General features: G+C 31.8%; 1 protein-coding gene across 3 annotated transcripts in view; it reads left to right on the top strand.

Annotated features, from left to right (window-relative positions):
* The window catches only part of LOC130891564 (adenylate cyclase type 2-like), a 39873-nt gene extending 27520 nt beyond the window's left edge, over nucleotides 1–12353 (top strand). For all 3 annotated transcript variants that reach the window (XM_057796387.1, XM_057796388.1, XM_057796389.1), the window contains 8 exons: nucleotides 576–740; nucleotides 2372–2618; nucleotides 5173–5295; nucleotides 6537–6680; nucleotides 8658–8877; nucleotides 9846–10015; nucleotides 11420–11639; nucleotides 11990–12353. In XM_057796387.1, the coding sequence (XP_057652370.1) occupies nucleotides 576–740; nucleotides 2372–2618; nucleotides 5173–5295; nucleotides 6537–6680; nucleotides 8658–8877; nucleotides 9846–10015; nucleotides 11420–11639; nucleotides 11990–12294 (1594 nt within the window). In that variant the 3' untranslated portion in view covers nucleotides 12295–12353. The remainder of the gene's footprint in view (nucleotides 1–575; nucleotides 741–2371; nucleotides 2619–5172; nucleotides 5296–6536; nucleotides 6681–8657; nucleotides 8878–9845; nucleotides 10016–11419; nucleotides 11640–11989) is intronic.
* The last annotated feature ends 6747 nt before the right edge of the window (nucleotides 12354–19100 follow it).

Below are 19100 nucleotides of genomic sequence, written 5' to 3'. Positions count from 1 at the left end.
AGTAGCTGAAGCTTCAATAAAAACACTCTATGCCAATGATCTGATTTGAATTGCGGGTTTTGCTTACAAATGATCTCTTCTCATATGAAAAATCTAGCATTTTCGTTAATTGGTTTATTCCATTAGAAAATAAAACGTTTATAGTCGGGTGAACTTTATTTAGAAAGGTCTCGTATATTTCAAATCAATTTATATTTTCAAAGTTTTTTCCTAGTTCCAATGATGTAGTGAAAACAAAAAATGAGAAACTCGGGAAATATTTGAACGTGTTCGACTTGGAATACTTCTGCTCAACTCGCACCATGTTTTATAATGGGTTTGTTAGTCAGTGCCTATCACGTCTATAAAACATAAGCATATAATTCAAAATTCATATAGTTATTTCTGTAACAATAGGAGCTAATATTTTTTCACGCAAACCAAAGCAGGAAGAGGAAAGGATTCTGGAAGCATATAAATTATGATCATTAACTCATTAAATATGAAACTCATCACTTATGTTACCTCATCTCATCTCTCCGCAATTATTGAACAGTATTTTTTTAACTTGTATAATTTAGATTATCTTGTTTCAGGCAGTATGTGAAAGTGAAAGAAATAAACATTCTGTTACTTTATAACAACTTAAAAGTTGAAATGGAATATTTGAAAATTCCAGATGCTCTTTTCAAGTACTATTTACTTGGTGCTGCTTGCCTCATATTCTGTGTCTATTTAATTCAAAATATAACATTATTACAGTGAGTATCTCAATCTATACTTAACAAATGGTATTCAGTGATATAATCTGAGAACAGCTACAAGAACTGGCTTTAAAAATAATATTGTATCTATTAAATTTGGGTAATGGTTTATTGAATGAGATTCTATCACTTTCTAGAACTATGAGAAAATATCGCAATAAACATAAGAAAAATATTCTAAACTGGGGTTTTCGTGAAGGACTCATGAATTGAATCATGTATATATTGAAATCACAGTAATTTGGTTGAACCCATCTTATATCTTAGAATAAATACACACAAAATTTATTCAATCTCATGAAACTTGAATTTCAATCTATTCTAGTTAATGAATTGGATAATAAGAAAATTTTTGAATAGATAATTCAATTATAGTAGTAAATAAATAGGTTTTAAGTAAATTCTTATTGTGATACCAGAATTGAGTTTTGTAGTGTAATTTTACGCCCAAATTGCCTTCATTACCAATAACAATGTTTCCAGTAACATCTGCAACAATTCCACTTTTGTTATATGAAACGTAAGTTATAACAAGAGTACGAAGCTTTATCGGTTGAACAGACATTAAGAAGAATAGCAGAATGGAAAATACAGGAAGGATAAAAATTATATTCAATATAGATAGATCTAAAAGGGGTTTTGACACTATATAAATACGAGGGACGTTTTTTTTCAACCTCCGATCGCTCCGTGCAGATGCTACGCGGCAGAAGAAAGCGGGCATGCGGTGTAGGCGACTGCGAACCTCTCGCACTACACACTTCCGCCATTTTTGACATAGTGCAGAAATCCATCGGAGAATGAGTCGTGTGTATGGGGAAATCGTCATGAGTGATGGTGTTGCACGTGAATGCTGTGAAAAGTTTAAAGATGGCCGTAATGATGCGCATGATGAAGGGGGCAAAGGACACAAATCTGTCGTTTCAGATGACCTGGTTTAACGAGTTGCCTGAATGCTTAAAGAAAACCACAGATTCACTAATACTGCTTGTCTACAGAATTTCCAGAAGTGTCAAGGTCTATTTTGTACTCTACTTCAATTCATCGGGGGTAACTTTATTTGAAAAACTTCTCTACAGATATGACAAATGTCTCAATCTCCTCGGTTATTATGCCGAAAAGTAACCGTAAGGTAATAAAATTACTGTTTTATATGAACTGATAATACCAATAACACTAGTAAAAGTAATGAAAAACACAGACGAAACGGTGGGATGATTTAAAAGGAAGATCAGATCAATTTCAAATAAAGGTATAAAATAAGGAGGCAATTTGAGTTTATTGCAGCGTGCATTGCAATGCAAGACGCGAAATATCATTATCGAATTTGTTCCGTTTCTATCGTAAGTGAAAGCAGAAATCTAGTCCTTTTTTGTCTCACAATTAACCATCAGCCGATCGATTGCAGCATTTTTGTGAAACTAACTTTTTGTGATAAATATAATCTTCCTATGAAATCGTGATTTTGCTGCTGACATTTCTAATTTTCTCATATAACGGCTAAATGTAATTGAAGTGACCAGAACACTAAGTAGCATGAAGAAATGGATTAGTTTTGTTATTCTTGGCTCTTTGCGCCATGTTAAGCGGCTTTCACAATGATTTTAAATAATGTACCATTATTTTAGGTGGGATTTATCAACATGGCCCTTTTTAGCAACTGCATTACCCTTACTTTTGATAATTGTACCAATATCTTGGGCGGAGCATTTTTATAATAAATATATAGCTTCGTATATGAATGAACAACCTAAAAATGTGATAGTAAGATTTTTTTATCGTGTATCCACCATCATGACGAATAGCTTCTGGGTAAGGTTGTTTATTTTCTTGGTGGTCTATGTAGTATTTTCAATCTGCGTCTTGACAGAAATAGTGAGTATAGATTTGCTTCAATCAATTATTCCATCATTACTCATAAGCACTCATCTCCACCAATGTCAAATAATATATTAAACGAAAATTTTCTGTATTATAGCTCAACCCATTATATAATACTATTTGTCACGTGGTAAATAAATTTTTATAGCTGATAAAATATTGAAATCTTTCTATGTAAATTTATTAGAATAAAGTTTGAAGATTCCTTGAATATTGAAACGAGTCAGTTAAAGAGAAGGAACATTCGGTATATCCTTTTACCCCAAATCAGATGAAAATGTACAAAAAGTGGACACAAACTTATTCATTCATAAAACGATTGACTATTCGAGAGCTTTGCCAAGATTTTGAAATTTTTTCGGAACCGGAACCGAATCATTTTAACAGATAATTTGTCATTTTGAAGTTAAATCCCCAGTCACTGAACATAAAAATTCAGAATTCTCAATAAAAATCATAAACTCACCTTGACAAGACTTGTCATTAAAAGTCGAACATCAAAGTCATGATCATTTTTTTCTTCGATGGTGAGAACAAAGAATTATAAGATAATAAGGGGAACAACTGGAATCTAACGAAAGAGTACTGGAATGTATGCGAAGCAATGTGCTTGCAACCTTGAAATCTATGTTGGAATAAGTGGATTGCTATCCAAGGCAGTAGAAACTATTTATAATAATAATTTACCGAATTATTTGACTACACTCTTTATTCCAAAAATTTTGAAATATTTTAATATATCAATGGTGCCCATTAGACTTATTTACCATAAAGAAACCCAGAGCTAGAGAAAAATATGGAGATCAAAGAAATCTAGTCTACAAAAAAGTGAATGCGACAAGGTCACCTATCACCAAATTACTACATTACCTTTACTTATACTGCTATTACAAGCTGGGTGCGAGTTTGTTCGTTCGATCACTGGATAAAAATTGGAACAGTTTTAAAACATTCTAGTATTTCATTAACACCAATATTCACGCAGCAGTGTCCAGTTGAAGCTCACAGTTAATCACTCTTTCGTTTGAACAATCTTCATAACTTTTTTTCAGTTGTAAAAGTCGAATTATTGCTAACAGGATCGTGAATTGTCAAGATGTCGAACTTGTCATATCGAATGGCGCTTCAAATCTCGTCAAAACACACAAGATACCTCAATAGTATATGGAGCTCGTAATACTATTTTTTAAATTGTTTATGTTTATGTTTATTACAGTGGAATCTTGCCACTCTATTTTGAAAGACATATCTTGAACGGATCTAACATGACGGACGATCCGAGATGGTGGGCTAGTTGTTCGTAAGGCTCTCATACAATATAGATATCAAATATAAAACTCAAGAAACCAAAACTTGTTCATCGTTTAATAGGAAGTACAAAATGTAAAACATAAATTGACTCAAAGAACAAGCTTTTATTTGCATATAGCATAACAAATAAAATAAACAACGGCAATTCACAATTTTTCTGTCTGTCCATATTTCAAATAAGCCAGGTGCTCCTTAAACCTAACATTAACATATGTCTTAGTCTGACCAATATACTACTTGTCACCAACATTAAAGCTAATTTCATGAAAATCATATTTTTGTGAACTTAGTACATTATCTTTGGGTTTAACCAACACTGGTTGATGTATTGTTAGATTTATAAATTGAAAATGGTACACATTACACCCTATGTACTAAGTAAATTTTATAGATGGTTATTTTGAAGTAGGTTCTAAGATGAAATCTAGTACACTTAATTTCGTATCAAATATAGCGAGAATATCGTCAACATAACTGAATTATACTGTAACACCATCTCTTACATTCTTAATTTATTTACACACTATAAACTATTTATAATAATTCACTCATAAATATCACTAATTTGTTCCATTCACTATCATTTATGTAAAAACTTAAACTTACTCAGTTTACATTAATGATTTATATACCTAAATAAAGTTCTAGAGCAAAAAGAAACAAAAGAAAGAAATAAATAGACTTTCCTAGAACTTATTTGAAAGAAATACTGGAAATAAACCGCTCGGTAAAATAGAAACTTCTAAAAGGAAACATCAGAGGCTTAGTTTTAGTTATCTTCAAATATCTGAAGACGATTAGTTGGTCATCGAAACACGCATCAGACAATGAAATTGTGAGTTTGATGTAGTATGTAGTATAGAAATGTGATGGCCCCAAGAGACAAGAAGAGTTGACATTGAAGTTTGACTTTTATTGTTTATTTTATGATTTTTAATACATTTGAATAAAAGCTTGTTTTTTAAAATAATTTTTCACATTGAGTGGCTTCAATTGCCTCTTTATCAACTTTCCAACTTTTTATATATCTAGCTGTCGTATTTTGAGCTAATAGTTTTTTTGTAGACTAGCTTTCTCTGGTATCATTTCCATCATCTCAGGCATGGGTTACTATTGCAATACATCGAGTTGATTCAGTACGGTCATTTCAGAATGAAATTAGCGATGTTACTAATATAGAATTAGAGTAAATTTCGAAATTGACATATTTCGAAATTATATTCAATTCTTCTTTTAGGTTGACTGCAAGAATACAATTCTTAATGATATACCTCTCAACACAAGAAAAACGACTTTACTGTCGTTATTAATTTCGAATGACTTAGAAGATGATGTTATGATTCATTGTGTTCTTCCGTGGGTAAGTAAATTGTGTTTGCAAATTCCAGAAGTAGAAGGATAGGATTTTTATTGATAATTTCTAGAGGATACATATACATTGAATAATAGTTCTTCACGTTCAGCAACATCCGTATTCATATAACCTGTATATGCTTGGTGTTGGAGAATGCACAATATTTTTTATGAAAATCAGATTTAAGACTAAGAAAATGATATTCACAAAACTTTGCAAGTGAGATCAATATAAAGTCAATTATCTATATTAGAAGTTTTGTGTACTTTTTCTTGGAGCTTTTTTCTGCGCAAACTACAATCATATCTACGAATAACAGTATTCTATAATTTTTGTTTCTACATTTGTTTTATAAATTAAGGACAGTAATAGGTGATTTATCGCAATAAAAATCATATTTGATAAAAATATTTGTCAAAAATTACTTGCAAACAAAATGTAATCCTATTTCCCTTCAGATTCTTATTTGACTGATATGAAATTGGGTGAAAATTCTTATCTTAACGTTTAAGCTAAACAAAAATATATATTTCGTCATCAGTATAACAATACTAAAATTTTTTCAAAAATCATGAGCTTGGCAACTGTATTAATTTTTCATACGCGATATAGATAATTACCAACACAGACATTTCATTAGAAATTTGTATGTGCTCACATCTCTAATTACATAAACAAGTCTTCAAGGTGAATTGACTAAAAGAAAAGTGAAATATGGATTGATTCAATAGTTTGAAAGTCGATGAAAAATTACTGTCCTGTCGACTTGTCGCTACCAATTGGTAAACTTGATTAATTAATTAAATGATTAAATAATTAGTTCCAGGAAAGAATTTGGGCAATAGTCATTTGCCTTCAATCAGAAATGATTTGAATAAAAATTTTCATTTGCATAAATTTGAAGTGTTCAAGGAATGACTTTCATTGTTCGGTGATCAAAGATTTTCCATTTGAAAAAAATATTTCTGATGAGCTCAGATTGTACGAGTTCATCAAAAGGAGATTACGTTCTAATATCTGTGGATATTTCACACAGTGTAACATTTATAACCTCTATGTGTTGTATAACTACTCTACTGGGTGGTAGCTTTTAGGTAGTAAGAAACTCATTGGGCAAAATTGCACACATACATAAAACTTGCTTGCCACTGGTTCTTAAAATTTTGGTTTAACTTTTCATTTTACCTCCCTATATTTCCCGTCTTCAAGATATCCTTACCAATACTAATATTTTTCTCAACTTTTAGCACATGACAGATACATGCGCAATGACTGTGATAATGAGTTTTTTATTTCTAAGAATATTTATATGGATTAAATTATTATTAGGAACCGTAATAATTAGTTTATATGCTTATTGTGTTCTCAGTTCCGGTAAACGATACTATCAGGTAAGTTACGACAAAAGTTTAAATAGTGATTTCCTACTTGACACTGGAATGTATTCCTTAATAAATACTTGCTTAATTCTCACCAATTTTTAACTGTCTTCTTTTTTTTCTCTGTTCTTAAGATTATGTCTTGTTCCTTCTACTATTCAGCCTCTTGAGAATTAGATGTCCACCTTTCGTGTCATATCTTGGGAGGTCTCCTTGAATCTGGTGTTTAACCTTTGCCCATTTAGTCCAACGATCTTCCGTCATTATATCGAAATAGTTTCTCTAATATCGTCGTCTCGATCTAGTGAATAATACTATATCCTGAATTTTCTGATCTAATTGTGAAGTCAGGAACGCACATTGAGAATGGAGGACAATTTAGGAAATTCGAGCATAATAAATTATGTATTAACAATTCCTTGATCTTAAACCGGATGAGGCATATAGCTGTTTGATTAGGAGCTATGACTTAAACTTTTTTCTCCATGTTTTTCTTTCTTTGGTTTGTTCTTTGATTCTATTCAATTCTATCCCCTTTCCCTCAACTGCTTCTTTCACATTTCGAGCCTAAGTTTTTCTTTGTCTTCGTCTATAATTTCAACCTGCTATTTTGGATTTGAGCGTTCAGTTTGATATTACGTTTCCAGGTATACCTCATGTTTGTCACAACCATATTTATAACTGGTTCCATCTTTAATTTTTCTCCATATGTTGCGTTCCTCATTCTATATCTTCTTGTTTTATTTTTTTACTTTAATTATATCTATTGTATTTATAAGGATAATTTGATTTTGATTCAATATCCATGTTTCACTACTTCTATCTTCATCTTTTTTAGTATTTATTTCAATTTCTTTTCTTCAGATTTAACTACAATGTAAAAGATGAAAAATTATCAACCTTCAATTTTTTCCACAGTAATTGTATTGTGCAAATACGACAAAATGTTATTGAGTAAAGTTTTCTAGAATCAACATTATACTACACCAAACTTATCGGTCAACGATGGAGGGCGATTGTCCGAGAGGCCAAGCTCCTTCGTGGACCATAGCGCCAAATGGAATAAGAAGATTGCTCACTTTGGATTATTCGAATGAATATTTCCCGGGCTTTATTGAAGCAGCTAAAGCAAAACGAGGATTTTTTGCATCTATTTATAACTAGATAAAACCTAATTCTACCACCACATTGCTGGCGACGAGCTTTTAGTATATTCATGGCATTGTGTTCATCATTTTCAAAAAACTATAACAATAACAATAGAGTATTATGAATCATTGCTTGATAACAGAAATTACAGCAAGCGATCGAATTAGAAGAAAAATAAAGTACTTTTCCGTCTGGACTTCTCACACTTCGGTGATCACCATACTAAAATTTGAGAGATTTTCATCAGAGAAAGACATTATCTATACGGAAGAGCAAATTTTGAGCAATAGCAGCTATTATTTTGAAGGGTGGAAAAGGTTAGAGCAGCGATGTATAGACTTAAAACTAGATGATGTTGAAAAATTGAGATGATTATGGAAAAAAAATGTTGTATCTGTTGGTTAGATCGGAAACATTTTAGACAACTCTCATACATCGATACTGGTAGTCGTTTCTGGTTGGTTACAACTAGAATTAGGAGAATATTGACGTTTGCAACAATTTGGAAATAACTACTCTTCATTTAACAACTATTCCAAACTTTCGGGAAGGATATTTCCCATCATCAAGGAGATTACAATACAGAACAAGTATGAACGTGGACACGCAGATCATGTCATCACAAACAACATTTTCGTATTAGGTCATTTTTATTTTTCACTATTGAGTTTTTGCAGGTGTTGTTATATTATCAATGTACAAATTTTATAATATATCATCAACATAAAACAATGGCAAAATAGACATAGCAGTGTTAATCATTCTGATGTTTTTTTGTTATGTATGTGGCCAATACATCGTAAAAAAAGCAAAAAACATATTTTTCATCGTATTTTTTAGGGCAGCGAAACTTTCAATCACTTATTGGAACCGCAAGTGGCGCATATAATGTCAACTGTCTTTTTAATAGTGACTCTTCATTTAGTCGATAGACAGACTGATTACATGAATAGACTGGATTATTTATTGAATAGAAGATTCAAATCTGAACAAGATGAAGCAAATCTCTTACAAAAAGTCAATGAAAATTTGTTGTTAAATATTTTACCGAAGCATGTAGGTAAGCATTTATTTTCCAATTTGTATAGTATCTACATGAACGCATCGGATCTGAGAGGAGCTATTAGTCCGTGTCTTGTAAATACAGCCGCTATGGGATGGTTGGAATTATTTCAAGCCAACACACTACTTTTATTTTCAATTTAACTATTTCTCAGAATAATTCAAACTACTTGGTGAAAGCAGCATCAAAAATTTGAACAGAAGCTATGAGCTTTGGATTATCAGCAATTAAATTCTTATGTTCGGATAGCTCTGTCACTGTTAACCGTAAAAGTTGAATCTTAGGCAAACTTACAATTGGAAAGGATTATTCTCATCTAACATAAGGTCAAATATGCGAAACCATAAATGGAAACATCAAGATTTTGTGCACTTGTTATGTTAATAATGCAGGGTGATAAAATCCGCTATATTAAGAAGTAATGACCTATGAGATTGTCAAGCACATTTATTTATTGACGAATGAGTGGAAAGATCTGTGCATCTTGATGGAAAAATATAGGTTTGATTCCACCATAAATGTTAGCAATCTTTTTAGTGACTTCTACATAAGTTATTAGTTTTGTGCCTGGGTGATTTTATTATTTTTATGTATGTATCTTACTTTCGAATGTTCTGATTTCTCGTTGATTCAAAACTATATTTATTTATGAGATGCTCAGTTTCTCAGTTTTCTTTGCATTTTTAACTTCAAATTTGAAGTCTCATAATAAGATTTCAGGTATAATCGCTTTTTTCAAGGATCTTCACTCCAAAGTACCTGCTTTATCTCTTTTCTGTCTACCTATAGTTCGTTTAATATTAATTTACTCTGGGAGAAGTTTGTTGAAATATAAAAAGGGTTTGTTGGGCCATTATGACATCCTTTGTATTTCACATTTTAGAGTTAAAACTTACAAGTGAAACTATTACAAAATACTGAGTAATTTTCAAAGTCTTACCATGTAATTTCGTATATTGTTCCAGCAAATCTTTACCTAGACGTGAGTAGAGAACAGAAAGATTTATACTTTGAGGAACACAGTAATGTTGCAGTTATGTTCGCATCGATTATTACAGATAACGAACTGCAAGATATACTTGATGAAAAGGAATTTTTATCCCTTATGAACTCGTATATAACCAGCTTTGATATAGTAAGTTTATGATATTTAATTATTATATAAGTTTTGGAAGTAACTTTTATTTACTTTCAACTCAAATATTATATAAATATTGTTTTGTTTTCTTATTTCTTAGACCTTTTGATATATTGATGCATCTAAATGTTCTTGATTTTAGTTCTGTTTAGTTATTCTGTTTTAAAATTAGTTTTTTTAATAATTTTTGGAAGATAAAATATTTTTTGATTAAGGCTTAACGAAAAGGCGAAACGACAAATTTTATGTTCCAAAAATTATTAAAAAAAACTAATTTTTAAACAGAAGAGACCTAAATCAAGAACATATAGATGCATTAATATTCTTTTGTATAATTATTTTGCACTTTTGTAAATTGAAAACGTTAGATGACGCTAAATCATATTAGTTATGAGTTGTGAACAAACTACGTTCTTTAGAGCCCACGATTTTTATTAAAAGCTCTGGTTGCTGATTAAAACTCAACTTGTCATATAAAATAGTGTATTCCTGTTAATATTGAAGAAGCTGAAAAAATATTTGTATAATCACCGCAAAAATTGACTCACCAGTATAATGTTGGATTTTCTAGTTTTCTCAAGTATTTTAAAATAAAAATCGTTAAACGTTCAGCGAATTCATTCTTTGGCATATCTAGAAGATAAATTAGTAGCATGGAGCTCGTCAACTTTGTGTATTAATTTTCTGTCTAGTACTCTGGTTGAAAATGGAGTTGCTATTACAGATACCTCCGGGTAATAGTAATTTTAATAGGGAAAATTAGTATTATAGTACCAAAAAATTACGTTTCAACAAACTCAGAGGTTTATAAATGAGGCGCTACATGCAAAATACTTGATGGTAAAAGCTACTACTCTTTTCGGAGTAAATGAATCCTGCCTATGTGAAAAATGTACAATTCATAAATGATCATATTAAATTAATAGATAAATTATTGATTTCTCTAATCCTGAATACTAAATTGAAGATAAGTCGTTGTTTTGGTGTTCCTACAAAATAAATTGTACTAAATCACACATTCAAGAGCAAATATAACGAAAATCAATCTATAATCTGCTTCATTTCAAGATGTGCTAAGGCTGGTGAAATTACCAACTCGGCTAGTTGACTATATACCAAATCACAACAATTATTCTACTCATACCATCCATTCATAAATTATAATAGTTAATATAAAATTGTGTATTGTTTATAATAAAACTGGGAAGTTCCATAAATTGAATGATTATGTTCCATTTGTTGCTATTGCAAACATCATCTTTTACCGGTTCTAAAAGTCGCTAAAATGTCACTTTCATGAAAGTCATACAAAAATATATTTACATCATTTGAAATAAATAATCATTATAATTTTAAATCTTCTACTAAGATATTAATGATTGATTTATTATTTGCTCATAGCTCACCAATAGGAAAGAATTCCAGAGCGTAGAGAAAATAAAAGTTGCCAAATGGACTTATATGGTAGCATGTGGTTTGTTTGCCAATAATCAAGAAGATGAATTTGACCGACATCAAAGTTATTCCAGTATTGGTACTTTACTTTCTTTTGCTTCTGAAATGTTTAAAAAGCTGGATCAAGTGAATAGAACTTTTCAGCAAAAGTCCAGGTTAAGGATCGGTACGTATAACAAATATAATGAGGTCACATTGAAAATTGAAATTTCCAGTTTTATATTCATATTCATATCGAACACACTGTTTACACTATTCCTATAGTAACTCTCACAATTATACTGTTTAATGATAACCAAGATACCGTCTTCAGAGCTTACCTTCACTCTCTGAAGACGATAACTTGGTTATCGAAACGCTCGTGAGCAGTGTAATTTTGAGTGTTGGTGTAGTGGTAGTATAAACAGTCATCTAATGAAATTATTGGTATCTCAAAACAGTATTTCCTGAAAAACTTATTATGATGATGAGTTAATTCTGATTCTTGTCTCAATCATAACAATTATGATTTTCCAGGAATATGTCATGGTTCTATTGCAGCTGGAGTAGTAGGAAGCAAAAAACCTCTTTATGATATTTGGGGAGATCCCGTGAATATGGCATCTAGAATGGACAGTACCGGTGAACCAGATCGAATTCAAGTTATGGAATATACTGCGAAAATAATTCAAAAACTTGGATATAAATGTACCTCAAGAGGAGATATATATGTCAAAGGCAAATCGGGTTTACTGAAAACTTATTTTGTAGATATTGATGAAAACTTTAATCTGGTAAAATGCCCTCAAGATTTGAATGGACATTGTCTCTTCAGAATGTGATATCACAAATTTAATTGTAAGTTTTTCTATAGAGGAATTATATTTATTTACTTTATTAATTATAGGTGTTTTCTTTCATATTTAAATCATATTTTCATCCCAAATAAATTCATGACTTCAACATACACAATAAGCTAAAGTAATCTTTATGAAGATACGTTACTGGTAGTAGTAGTAGCATGATTGCAAGGAAATCATACAAGACTTATATGACCAAAAGGATCTCAAGTACCAGACACATGTATTACATGTATTACATGTATTTCAGCTTGACAATATTTTCGAAGTGTAATGAAAGGACTAAGAAATCGATGTTGACGAAAGTACATTCTCACATGAATCAGGAAGGTTTTCCATTGGCACACGAGTCAACTAAATAACGCTTGATAACTTGATTACGTATCAATGTTAAACAAGGAGGCATTACTACATCTAAGTTGTTCCCTCTGACTGTGAAAAATGTGTTTAAAAAATTTTGCTGTGATGGTTAAATTTCAGCCTTACTACTTTAATCTACCCTCCTATATTCTAAATTTCCAATACCTGTTCTGTCAATAAAATTGTATTATCTATTTGTAAACATACTGCTCACTTCTACAATATCCACAATGACTGTATTGAACGCGATTTACAGTAAGTTATATAAGCTAAAAACCAACTGTCGGTCTTTGGAGACGATAACTGGGTTATGGAATCGCGCCTCATACATTGGTCTTGGTAGTAAGCCATGTATTCCATATGAATACCATCAGCGGTTGTAAAAATCCAAACTCATTTTGTTTTTGCTTTCACTCCTTCATTGGACCCATAGTGATGCATTCTTTTGAGTTCTTCTTTCTTTTTTAGTTGAAGGCGTTTCTTCTTTATTTCTGCATTGCTATATCTATTGTTAATGTTTTTTTGTAGATAGTAAATGATGAAGAAAATACCATACAAGTTACAAAATATGAATACCGTAACCGTCTCAGCTGATATTTGAGTTTTCGCTGGCTTTGGGCAGCTTTTACTTGCCTCTTACTTTGCTGGCGAATTATTTGATTTATAACTGCTGTGATTACTACATGCTTCATATATTATGAAGCATGTTATTTCGTCTCAAAAATTTACATTTGCACTGCTCCAAACAACGTTTTGAATCATCTATGAGTTGTTATGTCGATTAGCTTGTGACATCTGCAAATATTTTGTGAATTTATACAATTACAGATTATAAGTGAACACAGCGTTAAGCATTGTTACTTTCATATGATCTTTTCCTATCTGTATCCTATGTGTAACTACAAGGACGTTGTGCCAAGATAATGGCCACTTGATCTTATTTCAGGATCACCCATCTAAAAAAAGAAGTGAAGAATTCTTGCATAAATGCTTTTTATTTCACCATGGAAGCGAAAGCTTAAGGTTAGATTTAATTTGCCACATTTGATAGAAAAAGCAAGTGTTCATCAATATGGGTTTTAAGGACATAAAGAAATCCTTCAGTATAAGGACAGAAACTTCATTGAAAAAGTATCAAGAAGTAAACACAATGCGTTCAACAACTTTTGGAAAAATTCATCAAAAACAGTGCAATGTATTCATAATTACAAATTTGTTTTTTATAGAAAACTTTAAACAGATATAATTTCTTTGTGACGCGATGACTTAAATTAAGTTATTTTTTATTCAAAATATATAATTCAATAAATGTTCTACTTTTGCATTATACACTATATATTGTAATAAATCAAGAATTCATGTATTATAAAAAGATGTATTGCTCGGGGATTATTTACGAAATACGGTTTATAAGACAATCAGTTTTGATACGTGTCCAATATAACGGATTCTCCATGTCTTTCTGGTATTAGTATTTTCTTTTTCGATTTATTAGATTCTTTTTTTCTCCACGACTTATCCATTCTATTTATTTTATTTCGCTGGAATTTCATCTATGTTATAATGAAAATCTAAAATAGGTTAAAGTTGTCTTCTAAGTTTCAATTTTCAATATAATGATCGATATAATGATATTCCATTTTTAAGCTTAAGATAAAAATTGAAACGTTATTTTACTTGCGAGTAAATGTAATCTCTAACAAGTTTGTAGAAAATTTCATTCACTGGCAAACATAGGAGGATCACGATTAAAAGGATATAAAAGCGTTGTGCACATATACCGTTCTTTGTGAACAACTTTTAATAATTAAATACCTATTTGTTATAAATTGGAGTTTAAAATTATTATGATTCATTTTATTTTCAATGGAATATGCCTATTACTTTCGACCCACGCCTTTTAGACGGGTCTATAAGCACAAATTCACATCATACGATGCATAAATTGTACTAATAAGTTTCGTAGATGATATTCATCACAACATTTTGTTCTTTGTGCAATTACTCCAAAAATAAGTATGATTACTAAATTAATGAAAGATTGAGCAGTCACATTTCTAAGTTGTCTCATGTTTTCTTAGAACTCACTGCGTGTAAGCCCAGACGCAGTCTTACCTTTGCCGTCATTTCAATTCGGTTGAGCATAGATAGTTTAGTTTTTCTGGATTATTGCTTGACAAATAGTACAATGTGTTAGTGCAGCGTCATTTTCACCAAACTAATAAACAAAACTTGTCTATCTAGGCAAAACGATTGAACATCGGTTTATCAGATTCAAAAAATCAGAAGTGTTCGAATTAAGGAACCTTAAAGATGGTGCCGAAGAAGATGTCGAGTTTGCAAGAATGGCATGTGCCTGATTATTCAAGAAATGAGAGGAGTACTCTGTATATTATAAGATGCCACAAAACTAGAAGACTTTGTCGTACAAACATGGACTCGATATGATCAAGGTCGATTTGAGTGAACAACAAAAACTTAGATAGTTGCAAACGCACATTTGGTTATCAAATATATTCACAAGCAGCTGTGTTTCGCTTGAATAGCAAATTTATGAAGAGACTGATAGCGCGTGGCTCGTTTTGTTATTCAGTGACTGTTGGAAACATTGTGAGATATAGGTGCCTGATCAGTTCAGATTGAATATGCACCTATCAAGCGAATAAGGCAACTCATGCTGTTGGATCCGCACCAGATCACTTGATGAAACATTTCCAAAAGCAGAGCGATGAAAAATTATACTAGAAACGTTAAATACTCAAAATAATGATGTATATCGTAGTCTTCTCATAATAGTATAGGTGATTAAATATTCGTAACATTTCATGATATTCCTATCTGCCAGAAGAATAGTGCGTGGATTCACGAACACCAACAGTTGGAAAGAAAGTTGTGTACAGAGTTTTCTTTCGTAGTAAACAGAGACTCCACGGAATGTTTACCTGATGTTCTTGTACATATTCGCCGTTTAATGCTGAATCACGATAATATATTATCATACACTACACAACAGAAACTTGAATTTTCACGGGAAAATAATTCATAAACTCCTTGAGAGCATTCTAAAAGATGACTTGCTTCGAGTTGTAGAGACTTGAATAAATAAAATAATTTCCTCAAAAAACTAATGGTTTCTTTCACCCTCGTATATTTAAGTCCAGAAGGGTAAGTTTCGGTTTGGCATTAGACAAATATGTTTGTTTGCAGTTAAATCGAAATAATTTGTAATTAGCAAATAAACATTCAATTTGAGAAAAATGTTACTAAAACCAAGTTCCCAAGTACTGAATCGCCAATTTCCTAACCATTATACTGGAGGAATGGTTGGGTTTTTGGTCAACTAGAAGATATAACACCATAACGTTGAAGAAAATCAGAACCCACATTCTGAAGAAAAATCAACGTAGTAATTTCCTCTGGATCTTCACAGAAAAAAAATTTTTTTCTAGCAACATCCTCAGAATTTGAAATCAATAAATCAATTTTTCTTCTATATATTCATGATATTGCTACAATAATCGAAATATTAACATAAAAATTTTGCAATGCATGCAAGATTACTTCATAGGGTTGTCTTGGGACGTAAATGTTTTATTTAGGAGGGAGAAATATCTTGCAATTCGATAAAAGATATCAATCATTCAAAATAAAAACAAGCTGATGTATTTGTGCAATGTTGATCCACTCTTTGTTCCTCCTTTATTTGTGAAAACATCATTAATCATGTTTCTGATGACAAACGTCGTTAACTGATACCAAGATGTTCATAAAGATAGAAGACGTAACAAACTAACAAATCGATCTCAAACTATTACGACATAAAATCATTTTTTTCTTCGTTTTTATAGGGTATATAGGGAAATTAAAGGTACCCGGTTCACGATACATAATAAAATAACTAAAAGCAAAAATTAAATTGACAATAACAATCAGTTTACCCACAAAAATGATTTGTTCAGAAGAAAACAAATGTAATAATATACACATTTTGAAGTTATTGTATTGTATTGGATGAATCTGTCACATATAAAGGAGTCATGTTAAAGTAACAATTAATATAAACCAATAATGTTAATATCAATAGGTTTTCGAAGCTTGGCTATATGTAAAATTTATCGTGCATCTCGTATTCCGATCCATTCACGAATGTTTTAAAAACAGACAGCTTGTGTTTTTTACATTGCTCCAAACTGCTATTTTCTCATCGACAATCAGTTGTCAGACTAAATAATGACTTTTCAGCATGACTTGTCCCAGAGAAAACATCTTTCTATACTTAATTACTTTAGGTAATTTATTTTTCTTCTTGGCTCTTTTTCGTTAGATTTGTGTAGTGCCCGGGGAATTTCAAGTATTCAACTCTGTATTTATGATGCTTTATTGAACCGAAGTACAAGGATTTGTACAGACTAGGAATTATTTTTATTCATAGATTGTGTTCAAGCAGTACCGTAACTCAATAACGTTTCGATTTCTGTTGAGTCAACAATCCAAATTAATCAATACGATTTGTTTCAGTGGATAAGTAGTATATTCTACTACTATTCTCAGCATTTCATAATCAATTGAATTACAAGTACAACCTAAACCATATGATTCTACATACAAAAAGTTTTGATTTTACAGTCGTTTGAAATTAAAATTACCAAATATGGTTTAAGTGAAAAAATTAATAGGTTTTCTGTCATTGTGTTTAAATGTCATAGTATCGTTAGTGAAAGGTGTTTATAGTAACTAGATACATTAAAAAGTCATGTTTACCGAATAGAATAAAATAATGATTCTCATAATGAGGGGATACGGTGATCGCGAAGAAAAATTACTTATAATTTGTATTCATACTACAGCTAAAATACTAAAATTGCAGATTGGAAGATTATAAAATATTTTGAAAATTTTTTATTCATTTTAAAAACTATGGTATCTTAGAAAAGCTGAATTATTGTAGGATCCATCTATAATGTACCTAACGTCTTTTTGTCGATACGTGCTGGTTTGACGCCAAAGTTGAGGTATCGGATTGTCTTGGGTACCAGTTTTTTATCGTGGTACGCTCCACTTGTTCCGGGCTACCTCAGTGAAGAATATATAATACTCCAGAGGTCAATAAAGTAATTACGGAAACGCCGAAGCCAGTTGATTAGATTTCACATGCTCTCCTGGATTGGTAACCAGAGTATTTGCTGCAGATGGCTGCAGTTTTCAAACCTCGCGTTAGCAAACTACTGCACGCGCGTTTATCAATTTCGGTAACAATTTTAGCTCGGCTGAGGAGAACAGCAATCCCAAAAATATAATAAATACAAACTAATCTCGGATTCTAATCTCAACAATCCGAGGAGGTCTAAGGTAGTTGCTACCAACACTTCTACTGACTTACCTCTTAAAAGATAGCTATTCGCTAATTTTTATAGAGAGAAAAGTTTTTCAGAATTGACCCTGATATAGGAGTTGCTCCTCTGCAGGCTGGGGTTGTGGTGATTGGATTGTGATTACACTGCTTCAGGCCGAAAAAATGAACGACCAATCGAGGTTCCAAGAACAAGAGAAGGAAGCTCCACTCTAAAAAAACGGTTCCTTTCAGGTTTGGCTATATATATTGTTATTTTTTGTTTACTTTTTTTATAATTTTTTTCTTTTTTTGTTCATAATTTTTTATTATTTAATAGGAGAGCGGGTACTCGGGGGATAGGCGGGTACAACTGCGGTTTCATTATTCTCTAACGTCAACCATTTAGCTGTAAAACCGTTTCAAGAAGTGTTAGAGCTAGTGATTTATCTAATGGCTATGGGGGAATTGTCTAAAAATTAAGGTAGATCTCAAGGAGGTCTTCGTATGGTTTTGCTTGCAACCTTAGGGGGGATAGAGGAGTTTCCTCTTGAAATTTTAGGAGGGGAGCCGTTTATTGGCGAGTGTGGCGGTGAGGTGAGTTTCTTTGGCAGCAGAGTTGTTTGGTTCGATGGTACAAACATAACGGACTTGGAGGTCATTTAGACGGCTTGTGATGGGGGTTATATCTGTATTGACATAAAGGGTGTTACTGGGCACTTGTATTGGCAGTACCTGAGAATGGATTTCTCGCAGGTCAAGAGTTTTTTGAGGACGTAGTCGGGTAATATGCTGTAGACTTTCGCTCTATACGTATGAAGTGAGGTGAGGAGGTGAGTTTGTCCAAATTTTCCTCCGAGTGCTTTGATAAGACAGACTCAGAGAGAGAGAGAGAGAGAGAGAGAAAGAGAGAGAAAGATTTCTAGCTTCTCTCCACAAAGACACAAGTAGAAGTTTTGATGTTTGTTTTTTGAACAACTTTGTGTTTCTGTTTTTAGAGTTCTATTGGACTGTCGTAGAATTCATTTAACGGACTTAGTAAACCTTCGGACTTTCATTATGTTTCGGATTTTGTCTTCACTATAGGCTGCGTGGTGGC

The sequence above is a fragment of the Diorhabda carinulata genome, chromosome 3 (genome assembly GCF_026250575.1).
Source record: "Diorhabda carinulata isolate Delta chromosome 3, icDioCari1.1, whole genome shotgun sequence".
Classification (NCBI taxonomy): Eukaryota; Metazoa; Arthropoda; class Insecta; order Coleoptera; family Chrysomelidae; genus Diorhabda; species Diorhabda carinulata.
The sequence above is the reverse complement of the archived record's forward strand: the minus strand, read 5'-3'. Positions and strand labels throughout refer to the sequence as shown.